We start from the raw sequence: 12,213 nt of genomic DNA, 5'->3' as shown, positions 1-12,213 counted from the left end.
ACCTGAGATATGTCCAACCCAATCTTTAATTTCCCATCAAATTCTAGTGCGACATACTTTATAAGCCATGAGTCATTCAACTGTCCTATTTAATGTGACATGATAATACTTGTCCATATTCCATTGGGTGCTGAAGCATTTCGGAAAATTCGGATTTCGGAATGCAATCTTTCTGTATGAAAGAACTCGCCTTTAGTAATCTTAAGGGACAAGGGTGAGTATCTGGGTGAGGAGACGAGGACGTAAAAGAAGAAAAAATGGAAGCCCAATATGTATGGATCAATAGATCTCAGTATTGTGTAGAGTATAATGTAAGGCCCTTTACGTTTAAGAAGCTTCTAGTACACCAATAATCTAACGTTAGAGATTTTGGAATTAATTTCAAAATATTCTTGAAAAATGAGAAACTTAGATTTTCTTTTGCTATTAGGCTATTACACTAGGTTTATCTTTGCTACTATATATGCTAATTATATATATATATATATATATATATATATATATATAATCTAAAATTTTTAATATTTTTATATTTATTTATCTTTATATTTATTTATTTAAATTAATTTATTTTTTATTATATACAATTATTAAAATAAATATTAAATTTTATTGAACATCTATAAATTAAAAAATATAAAATATTTTTATTGGTCATAACATATTCTTTTCTAGGGCAATTTGCATATATAAAATAAATGAAAGATAGTGTTACGCAAATACAACATTTCAGAAAACTATATGCAATTGCAACATTCCTAACTATATGTAAACCGCGACACCAGCTAGATCCTGTCGCAGTTTACGTTCAAAGCGTGCAAGCACATAGACCGCTACACTCTGTAGCAGTTTATGAAGAGTTACGCAGTGAGGGTATTCCGCGAGACCCTGTCGCGGATTATGAAGGACTTGGTACTTTGGAACAAATTCATGAATACTAGTATAATAGTAACAACCCATGATGCAAAATGTATGAAGTCATACAAATATAATAATCATAAGGTATTAACACTAACACAAAATAAATAAGTCATAAGTCATACAAATATAACGGTCGGAAGCAATACAAAGGTTGCTACTGCTGGTCACCATCATCATGATGATCGTCCCCAAATGGACCAAGTAGGTGCAAGCCTGTGCCACATCGAGTGAGACACCTAACTCTAGTCGCTCGCTGATTTTTGGGTAGAGCATCCTGTGGACCCACTTCAAATGCAGATGACGACGTTCCCTCATACCAAACCAAGTGTCGTATGGGGTGCCTGCGCGCTCATTAAGGTCGATCGGCAGCTGGTAGTCAGGAATCTGAGAATGGCAATATTGTCCAGTCTCGCCACAAATGGCAACCACCAAAGGTGGACTCAATTCCCACTCTTGTCCATGAACAACTGTGTCAACAAAAGTATCATAATATATGCACGTGCATATATGCGCACAGTCTCCTCAGAAGCATCAGCCGGTAACACCTTAAACCTCTCATGGAACCATGTGAAGTGGACCGTGGACTGCTTCACCTTATCCGATGGCGGAAGCTCACCAAATAACTCCTGGAACTACTCCCACGCCGGCCTGACCCCTTGATATGCAAGTGGAAGTCAGTCAGGCACCCAAAAATAGGTTGTCCATCCACGGGCAGTCCCAGTTGATATGCCACATTTTGGAGCGTGATAGTGCACTTTTCGAACGGCATGGAAAGTGTGAATCTTAAGCCGCCACCTCTCAATAAATGCGCTGACCAGAGGCTCATCCAATCAGAACCAATGCGCGTTCAGCCTAGACAGGTGGTACAACCCAACCCTCTCCAAATAAGATATGATCCTATCATGTAACAGCATATTCTGTTGCCTGCAAACGCTATAAATACACCGAGTTGACTGCATATTGTGACAAAAATAAAGAACACCTGATTAATTTAAGCCCTCACAAGATTTAGTCAAAATGTAAATTTTAAATTTCTATTAGTAAGCTTTGTACCTCCAAAAATTTAAGCTTCAAATTTTCAAAAAGTTGATAACTATTGCAAAAACTAACATCAAGCCATAAATCCTACATTTCAAATTTCAATCTTAGTTTTTAAATATTTAACTTCAAATTCTCTACATTTAAATTTAAATTTTAAATTTTAATTTTCAAACTCAAAATAAACCAAGGTTCTATTTTCCTAATTAATAAATAACTTCCTTAAGATTAAATAAAATATACGGATAGTCACAAAAAAATATGGATATTATCTAATAGAAAGAGAATAAAAAAACTTACTTCTTCATTGATGATTCCGGCTACGTGAGTAACGCTGTTGAGCTGGTACAAGCGCCTTTCATCTTTCATGGTTCCGCTTAATAATACTTCTCCAATAAACTCACCCTAAACCTAATCTTTTCTCTCTAACTCCTCTGTACTTTCTCTCTCTATCTCACTTTCAAACCTTATGAAATAAAATCCGCTATAACCTCACGCGATTTTTATAGTGATCCACATCCTTCATAATTCGCGACAAAGTCTCGTGGAATACTCTCACTGCGTACCTCTTCATAAACTGCTAGAGGATGTAGCGGTTTATGTGTTTACACGATTTGAACGTAAACCACGACAGAATCTAACGGTTTACATGTAAGTTGAATCCGCGTTAGAGTGTCACAGTTTACATATAGTTAGGAATGTTGCGATTGCGTTTGGTTTTCTAAAATGTTATATTTGAGTAACTTCATCTTCCATTTATAAATTGTCCTTCTTTCTATTTATCATAATTATTTGATTTATTAATATTTTTAAAAACATACTTAAAAATATAATACAAACTAATTAATAAATTATTAAAATACAAAAATAATTAAAAAATATAATTAAAAAATTATTTATTATTAAAAAATAGAACTTTATATAACTATTTTATTTATAACTTAGTCAACCAATTAGACCAATCATATAAGAGATGATGCAGTGACTTTGAAATAGCTTTAAATTTAAGTTTAGGGAGAACTAATATGTTTTTTCCATCCGGCGATCCCTGTCCTAACAAAAATTGATTAAAAGAAAACATAGTAATTCGAACCAATTTACGTTTAAAACCACGAGTGGAATTAAAACGAAAAAACTCAGAAACATTGTTGATCGGACATTCGCACTGTGAGGGCACATTGTAGTTATATATATATATATATATATATTATGTATGCTCCTACTCCCACAATTTACTACCTAACGCTGACTTATAATCTATAACTATAAAGATCAAAATTGGCATGCGATGTAACAAAATATAAAGGTCAATGATTTGTTAGTTGAGTGTTTTGTGTTTGGATTATTCGATACCTTGCTTCTAAATATGTTGAGTTCCTATACGTGCATCCCTCCGTGTGTCTCAACCTGCTAAGGACTAGGGTGGTTGCACTCCGAGATAACCAAATCCAAATTAACAATTCTACCTAACTTGGAAAATAAAAAAATACTAATTAATTATTTTATGAGGCACACGCATTCCTCTACAAGAAATCAAACATATGGTACCATTGGAAAGCCCCTACTACTTCTGCTTCATCATGCACCCCACCCTACTGTACAAAAACAATTAGAAAAATACTAAGCTTGTTAACATGTCTTACTCTCTGCTACCAAACGCCTTGTTTCATTTGAATGTATTCTCTTTCTACAATTAACGTTAATTTATTAATTAAAACCAGCTTCAATTCAATTCCTGCCGACAATCTAATTTAACTTTTGTAAACGCTTCTTATATATGATGCCACGTTCATCTATTAGGTTATATTCAATATACTATTCTAATTATAAATTGGTCCATCCGTCCATGCTACACTTTAATCATTTTGTGTGTGTCCTTGGTTTTTTGTTTCTTACGTTAACTGAAGTGCCTTTCTTCATGCAGAGGTTGATTCTATAAGTAAAAATAACTTTGTGACACCAACTATGGAAGTGTAGTGCTAGCTAGTAGTGGTACTAACTCAGGGTGATTGCAATAATTGATGATATGAAAAAATCAAAAAATTTTAAAGAAGCTGTAGTTGGTTAATATTTTTCAAAGTGGGCCCTGCAGGCAGTTCAAGCTGGTTGATACATGAAAAAAGAAATAGAAATAAAGAATACAAGCTAACTAATAGTAATGATTGTAAGGGATTCCATGTCTAAACAGTCAACCAAATAATCATATTCATTCCTAGGGAATACTATATTAGTATATAGAGGATCCTCCTGGTTCAAGAAAGTATGTGGAGGCCAACATACTAGTTGTGAATGGTGATCCACTAAGCATAAATGGCTTCAATTTGTTAATGTGAGACAGCATTTTAGTTAGTCTCCTCAGTGCTCAGAGCTGCATAAGATTGATTGGTATTATCTGATCATATCCATCCAAATTCCAAAATGATGTACAATTCAATATTTGCCAAGAGCTTTAGCCGTTATGAGCAGAAAAAATTGGGATATGGAGCATTTGTGGGATGCTTAATAATAGTTTTGAGTCTTTGCAGAGTCTTTAAGCCTTACATAGGTTCTATTCATGATTGTGAGTCCTCAACTCTTAGCTCTTAATAAACATACATGCATGGTGGATTACTCATGTTCATTTCTTAGTTCTTACTTCTTGTTTCTGTTTCTCTACAGTGAAGCTGAAGCTCTATGTCAGCATTGACACCAAAATGCTGATGCTGAATGAAACTAGCAGCTTTCCACAAATAGCCAGAGGTAAGACATTGATTCAGGTCCATTTATAATTTGATTGTGATGAGGCAAATGATTTTGAAAACTTGAATAATGGTGACGAGGCCAATAATTTTGACAGAAACTTCTTCAATTACAGTTGAAGAGACAGAAACAAAGAAAATGGAACAAGGATGCTTTTCAGAAGAAAGGACAAATTTTTGCCAAGTACAGGGAGATATCAGAGTCCATGGAAAATCCTCCTCTGTTTACATTGTGACACCTGAAACAACAATCTTGCCAGAAAACTCCTCGTGGACCATAAGGCCTTATGCGCGAAAGGACGATGCAGAAGCAATGAGGCGTGTAAGAGAATGGTCAATAAAGGCAGTGAAAGATGGCATGAAATTCCCACAGTGCACACAACATCACAGCATTCCAGCTGTGATATTCTCTACTTCAGGCTATATTGGCAACCACTTCCATGAATTCACAGACATCATCATCCCACTGTTTCTGACTTCTAGACAATTCAATGGACAAGTTAAATTTGTCGTGTCCGAAATGCGTCCTTGGTGGATTTCTAAGTACCAAGCAATTCTCAGTAAGCTGTCCAATTATGAGGTCTTGAACATTGACAAAGATGACAAAGTTCACTGCTTCCCAGGTGTGAATGTTGGTCTCAAAAGGTATCCGAAAGAACTAAGCATTGACCCTCAAAAGTACTCCTATTCCATCAAAGACTTCAGGAGTTTTCTGAGAGACTCTTATTCACTGAAGAGAGTTCATGCAATCAAATTGAGAGAGGAGGGTGAAGATGAGAATAATAAGAATAAGAAGCAGCAGCCAAGGCTTTTGATTCTTTCAAGAAGAAGAACAAGATCATTCACTAACACAGCTGAAATAGCAAATATGGCTAGAAGCATGGGATTCGAGGCGATTGTAATGGAAGCTGGTGGAAGCATGTCAAACTTTGCAAATGTGGTGAATTCTTGTGATGTGCTGTTGGGAGTTCATGGAGCTGGCCTCACTAACATTGTTTTCCTTCCTGAGAATGCAGTTTTGATACAAGTAGTTCCTCATGGTGGTTTCGAATGGCTTGCCAAATATGACTTTGAATTGCCCTCAAAGAATATGGGACTAAAGTACTTGGATTACAAGATAAGTGTAGAAGAAAGCACTCTTATTCAGCAATATCCACAAGATCACATGATCATAAAGCACCCCCCATCCATTGGGAAACTTGGATGGGAAAGATTCAAGTCTGTGTATTTGGAACAACAGAATGTGATGCTAGAACTCAATAGGTTTAGGCCTACATTGCAGAAAGCCCTTGAGCTATTGCACCAGTAATATAAGTACCTGTTCACGGATGAGTCTTTTTTGTTTTGTTGTTATATTTATCCATTGTTTTTCAAGTAGTGTACAGAATAAATGATGAACAAAGAAGTCATCATGTGGCACAAAACATTTGTACTTGAGGGAAAACAATGTTCAGTGGAGTCCAGATTACATCTTGCAATAACAAACAATTTATTGTGTGCCTTGTGAAATTAAATTGAAGTTGGTTCAGATGTTTACTATCGGAATGATGTATAATAGCGGCAAATGATAATAACTTTAGAGTTATTTAACCGAACTAATTGGATGTTTTTGCTTGGTTCATCCCATGATGTAATTTTCTCTGGAGGCATTGCTTGGAAGGAGTCTTTGTCCCTTCTATGAACCTACTGCATATTCTTATTCTACTTGTCCTCATTGTCTCCTTTATTATTCGCTTTTGGTTGCCTAAAATATAAGTATAGTCGAACTTAAAATACAACCCAATTTGGTGTCTCAAACTTACCAAACAGTGTAACTGTGAGGAAAGCAACAGTTAATAGAAACCTACCAAACCATCACAGAAGAAAGAATAGCAAGTTTCAAAAAAGAAGAATGTTATGAAATGCCTCGAATGAAAATCCAGTCAAGTTTGTGAACATCTAATAGAAACTTTATGTATAACATTCACCCAATACAATATACAATACAATTTGATAAGGCAGCTCGTACTCCCGAAGCCATCTTTTAACACTAACGCCCAAAGTAAAGCAGCATGCAGTGCAGTAGCTACTCCAGAGATGAGCATCGTTGGAACTCCAATGTTCTGTGTCGGTAGAAATCTAGTCTGCCACTGGAGAACACTAGAAGCAAAAGGTATGGAATGACTGAACATATCTTCCTGCTTCTGTGGAGATTTCGTGATCTTGGCCAAATAAAATCAAAATGGATGTTGTGTTTGCCCAAACAATAGAGATGGGTACGCAAAGGATGGTAAGAACAAGCATGGCTGGTGTATGCCTACATGTGATGCTGTCCTGCTCCATATGATTGGCCACACAAGGTATTCAACCCACTTGCAATTTCCACCTGTCATTATATGAAACCAACAAGGAGTTGAACACAAAGTTAGTTGATTCAAAAGGAACAGTTGGCAATGAAGTAATTGCTTCCATGCCATGGAAGGGTGTAACCATCTCTGATTGGTGTTGAAATATTTTTTAACAAGAGGAATCAAATTCAAATTATAAACGAAAAGAAGAGGAGAAAAATTCTATTGGTGAAACCGTAAAAAGAGTGTTAAGAGATTAATGTAAAAGGAACTAAACCGATGCCAGTGATAGAAGTAAAGGAAGTGGCGATGGAAACGCTGGAGAGTGTTAAGAGATTAATGTAGAGAGAATTGAAACCGTCTCACGTTATTGATTGCACGCTTATCTGACCAACGAACATTATTGAAATAAGTTCAATGGTGAAATTAAGGAAATTCACCATAATTAAAGGTCGTGCCAAATATATTTGCTTTTTCACTTTTTTAATCACTGACCCTAACTTATTTTGACGGGATACGTGAGGTTACGGTTATTATTCTCGTATTGTCCCTCCATGGACTAATTTATATGTTTTTACACAAGTTGTGGAGTCAAAAAATTGATGAGAAGTTTATGAGAAATTTATAAGGAAGAAAAGACAGTTTTCGAATGATAGAATTTATGAAGAGTTCTGTGTTGCAACACAATAGGTTAGGTTTGTATTTATATATAGGATAGAAGTTAAAAAATATGTATCATGTAATGCAAGTTACGGGTAAAAAAAACAGGGTAGAAGTAGAAGGGTAGGTATAATGTATACTGTATAGAAAGTTTTCAGAACATTAGTATTTCGTTAATAATTAATATATATTTTATATATCTATTTATTATTATAAAGTTGGGTAGTCCCAACAGTAAGCTACTACCCAATCTATCGACAGTTGGCCAAAATTTCACTGTTCCTACTTTTTTTTTCTAAAACTAAAATGGGGAAGACAATTGTATTTCAATTTGTGTTTTGCTCCTCGGTAAAAAATTTTCAGCTGCTGGAAGGTTATTGGAGGAGATCTTTACCCAGCGGGTTGAAGAGAGTCATTCTCGCAGCAATCCCAAAACCACTATCTAGCAGAAAAAAACGGAAATGTTAACTTTTGATTGGATGATTGGGGTTAACAATGGATTGAGAACTCATTGTTCCTAATGGAGAAGAGGAAAAGAAGCAGCAATTTTTCCCCAAATTCTAAGGTACCTTCTTATCTGTTGTGTTTAACGCATGTTAGAGCATCATCAATCCCAAAACGATGGAAGGGTAATGGAGCGTACTGCAATAATTTGAGCGGGATCAAATTTTGGGCGCAATTCTTCAAAAAAATTTCAAATTTCAATCCTTTTTTTTCTATCGAATTAATAGTCAATTTCGTCTTCGAAAATGTGCCCGATCTCCATTTTCGTCCCCGAAAGCCAAAATTAATAAAAAAGGTCCTCGAAAGATACCTGTGTTGATCACGTTCGTCCTTCCGTCTTCTCGGTTGATGAGATGGCAAACGGCCGCTTACGTGGCCCGTTAACTGCCAACTTGGCAGTGAAGTAGGACGACGTCGTTTTGGTTGAGTGAGCCAGTAGCGTTGAAACGTCGCCGTATTGTCTTCTGAAGAGGTTTTGAAACGTTGCGATGCCTTACCCCTGTCTCATATCAACCATCGTTGTGTCTTTCACTCCAAAATGTGTCGTCTCCCACAAGGTATGCCCTAAGCGTTTGACCGAAGCTCTGCACCACCCCGACAAGGATCGTTAGTGCTCCTCGACGATTACAGTGGAAAGACTTTGGCCGTTGAATGCAGAGTAGATGTTATACTGGAGCAGCATTGCTAGTAAAAGAAGGCATTGAGACGTTGAGAGGTAAGGATTGAACTCATAATATGATTTCTTTTGTTATTCTGTGATGTGTGTATTGTTACTGTGGTGGTGTTAATGTTCGTCTGATTTAGGGTTTATTAGTGTTGTTTTAGCATTTTCGTGTGTGAGGTTGTGTTACTTTGTATGGCTCTGTGATAGTAGTCAGTAATGTTTGAATTTAGTGATGGTTCTGTTGTATGTTTTTTTTTTTTTTGGGTTAAAGGTTGATTGGTACCAACTGGGTGTAGTAGGTGGTGATTGATACAGAGCAGTTGTTGCTGGTCATGTTTGTTTATGATGTTTTCGTGTTTGTCATTGTAGATGGAGGGTCCTCCCATGACCTTTGTTTTTCACCATGGTGGGTTGTTTAGGACGGGTGAGGATGGAGACATGGTTTATGAACCTGATAATACAGAGGTATTAATGGGTGTTGAGGGAGACACACTTGATGTGTTTTTTTGTAAGGGGTTACTATAAGGAGTTGGGATACATTGAGGCTGGCAATTGTTGGTGGAAAGTTCCTGGAGTTCCGATTCCATCTGGGTTGAAGAAGTTGGTGACAGATGCTGACTTGATTGCAATGTGCAAGGATTGTAGGAGGAACCACCATTTGATCAACCTATACTTTGAGGACTGCATCTCACAGCCCTGTGTAGTGGATAATATAGGGGAAGGTGTAGCTCTTCTGGAAGCAGGAACTAGTAAGAAGAAGAAGTTCAGTTCCCAGGCCAAGATGCACCACTCCCAACCTGTGAAAACTCCCATAGTGAACCACCCTCAGCCGAAGAAACCAATCTCTGAGCCCACTAAGGCAGTCTCACAGCCCAGTAGGCCCAAAGCTTAGCCCAGTAAGCCCAATTCTCAGCCCACAAAGCCAGCCTCACAGCCCAGTAAGCCCAAGAAACCTTATTCTCAGCCCACCAAACCAACACATCAGGCCTCAAAGACCACCTCTCAGTCCATAAAGACTCCCTTGCAGTCAACAAAACTCCACCCTCAACAAACCAAAACCAACAATCAGGGGAAGACAGCCCCACATCATTCCAAAACATCCTCTCAACCAGCCAAGAACCTAGATAGTGATAACAAGAAAGAAAATACCAATGCATACAGAGTAACAAGATTCATGACCATTAAGGGGACAAGTTCTGGATCTGTGGCTATTTCTGCTGAGACCATTAAGAGGGCAAGTTCTGGAACTGCTAAGCGGCTGGAAAAATTCATGACCTTTGTGCCTACTTCAGGCTTCAAGGCTCCAAGGAAGACTGATGAAAAAGTTTGATTTGTTAGGAATGTGTAGTTGTTGACTCATTTTGTGTATGAAACAACATTCTGATTGTTGCTTTTGTGTGTGGTAATTTAGTCACTGGACAATATATTTGTCAGTTAAGAACCATATGACTTTGTTCTGCTATTTCTCTATTAAGACAATGTCACAATTAGCCGTCAATGACAACTTACTATTAAGATTAACATTACTTACTATTTTCATTTTGTTTATGCCTCAACATAATTCATGCAAACACAAAATTAATTGCCAAATTTTATAAAATTATCCACATTTGACAGGGAATTGCTTCCAACTTCAAATAACTACTCCCATTCAAATCAACAATTTCAATACATCATTACATGTTCATACAGGATAACTGGATTCATTTAGAAGTACATAAGAAACAACAAAGTATCACAACTACTATAAACAGCAAAATCATTAGCGGTTTCAAAGCTCTAACTTCAGCTTCCAAAGTGCCCAACTTCCATGCCACTTTCACCCTCCATTCATCATTCTCACCTTCAACCTCCATATCAGCTCCTGCATCTTTCTTTGTACCACACACATCCACTGCTTCAAATTTATCATCATCAACCCACTTAAAATAATTGCAGTGACTGCCCTTCTGCAATTTCAGATGGGAGTAAACAAAAAAAATCAGAGAACACCCAACAGCATATAAGAACATGAAAAAGCTTTAACTTCCTTTACCATCACTCACCCTGTACCTTGGACATGCATGGAACAATCTATTCGGATTCTCTGCTGTCCCAGATTTCTTAATCACAGTCTTCAGCCCACAGAAACATGATCCATCATGAGTATTCACCTTCCTCCTTCGCATCGAAACACTGGATTCATGACTGTCGTGCGATGCATGTGACAAACCGCCACCACAACCACCATCTCCTCTCTCCATCCACGCAACCAGCCAAGGATTACGCCTCCCACTTACCTCTACTGCCATCGAAAGTAATCACCTCGATGTATTTATCGTTCGAATTGGGATTAGGGTTTATAAACTCGAAGGACTAATTTGATTGATTAAACAAAACTTATCTTGTCAGCAACAACATCCTACAGCCTGGCGTTGGCCAACTTGGCAGTTAACGGGCCACGTAAGTGGCCGTTTGCCATCTCATCAACCGAGAAGACAGAATGACGAATGTGATCAACACAGATATCTTTCGAGGACATTTTTTATTAATTTTGACTTTTGGAGACGAAAATGGAGATCGAGCTCACTTTTCGAGGACGAAATTGACTATTAACTCTTTTTCTATCTATTTCTGGGTCTCTCTCTCCTTCACCCACAGAAGTCAGAATCACTCTATTATTTGGACACTCTATTTCCTTTTTCTCTCTTTTCCGATCGTCCTCTTCATTTTATCTTCATCTCACCAACTGAAAATTGTGTTTCAAGCCTCTGGGGCACAGATGAAGCCTTTCTTTGCCTCCACTGATCAGCTATGGAAGGAGCAGAAGCTAGCCGAAAAACACGCAAAGTTCGTCATCAGCACTGGCACTCAAGGTGATAAAGAGCTCATCAACAATGTCCACTCTTCCACTTCCTCTCACCAACTGTAGCCTTAATTTTCCCTGAACTGATAGCTTTCATTGTTGGCCTCAAGGAGCAGTTAATTGAAAACAGAGTCCTACATCAGTACATCTTGCTAAAATCATGGTAATTTTTTATTTTATTTTTTTAAGTCTTTACGTTTCTTAACAGTGTTTATAATCATGTATTCTTATTAAACTTCATGTTTTGGTGTTCATAGCAGTGAACAAAGCACAGAGCAGAGTTCCAAGAAATTGTGTTTTGCTGTTACCTGTTATTAAATATTTTTTCTTTATTTTTCAAAGTAAAGAAAAAGGAAACATTTTAATAGCTATGCTGAGTTCAGCTGGTTCTTCAACTGCAGCTCCAAAGTGGAAGAAGAATAGACCCTCGGTAGTATTCTTTTTCTTTGAGAAATTATTTTTGGCAAAAGAATGTTTCAGAAATGGTATAAATACAATTTGTAAATAGACTATTGA

At 37.1% G+C, this 12,213-nt stretch overlaps 1 protein-coding gene across 2 annotated transcripts; it reads left to right on the top strand.

Moving 5' to 3' along the window:
- The first annotated feature begins 3,950 nt into the window (after positions 1-3,950).
- LOC112792071 (alpha-1,3-arabinosyltransferase XAT3) lies at positions 3,951-6,401 on the top strand. 2 transcript variants are annotated; one of them, XM_072212812.1, is made up of 3 exons: positions 3,951-4,519; positions 4,618-4,698; positions 4,796-6,401. In XM_072212812.1, exons 1-3 carry the CDS (start codon positions 4,378-4,380, stop codon positions 6,004-6,006), a joined length of 1,434 nt encoding a protein of 477 aa, XP_072068913.1. In that variant the 5' UTR covers positions 3,951-4,377; the 3' UTR covers positions 6,007-6,401. The 2 variants fall into 2 exon arrangements, with proteins under 2 accessions (XP_072068913.1, XP_025690942.1); XM_025835157.3 differs by having other exon boundaries at positions 3,954-4,519; positions 4,814-6,401.
- Positions 6,402-12,213: the final 5,812 nt, after the last annotated feature.

Source organism: Arachis hypogaea, chromosome 13 (assembly GCF_003086295.3).
Source record: "Arachis hypogaea cultivar Tifrunner chromosome 13, arahy.Tifrunner.gnm2.J5K5, whole genome shotgun sequence".
Lineage (NCBI taxonomy): Eukaryota > Viridiplantae > Streptophyta > Magnoliopsida > Fabales > Fabaceae > Arachis > Arachis hypogaea.
Note: the sequence above shows the minus strand (reverse complement) of the source record. Positions and strands in the feature narration are given on the sequence as shown.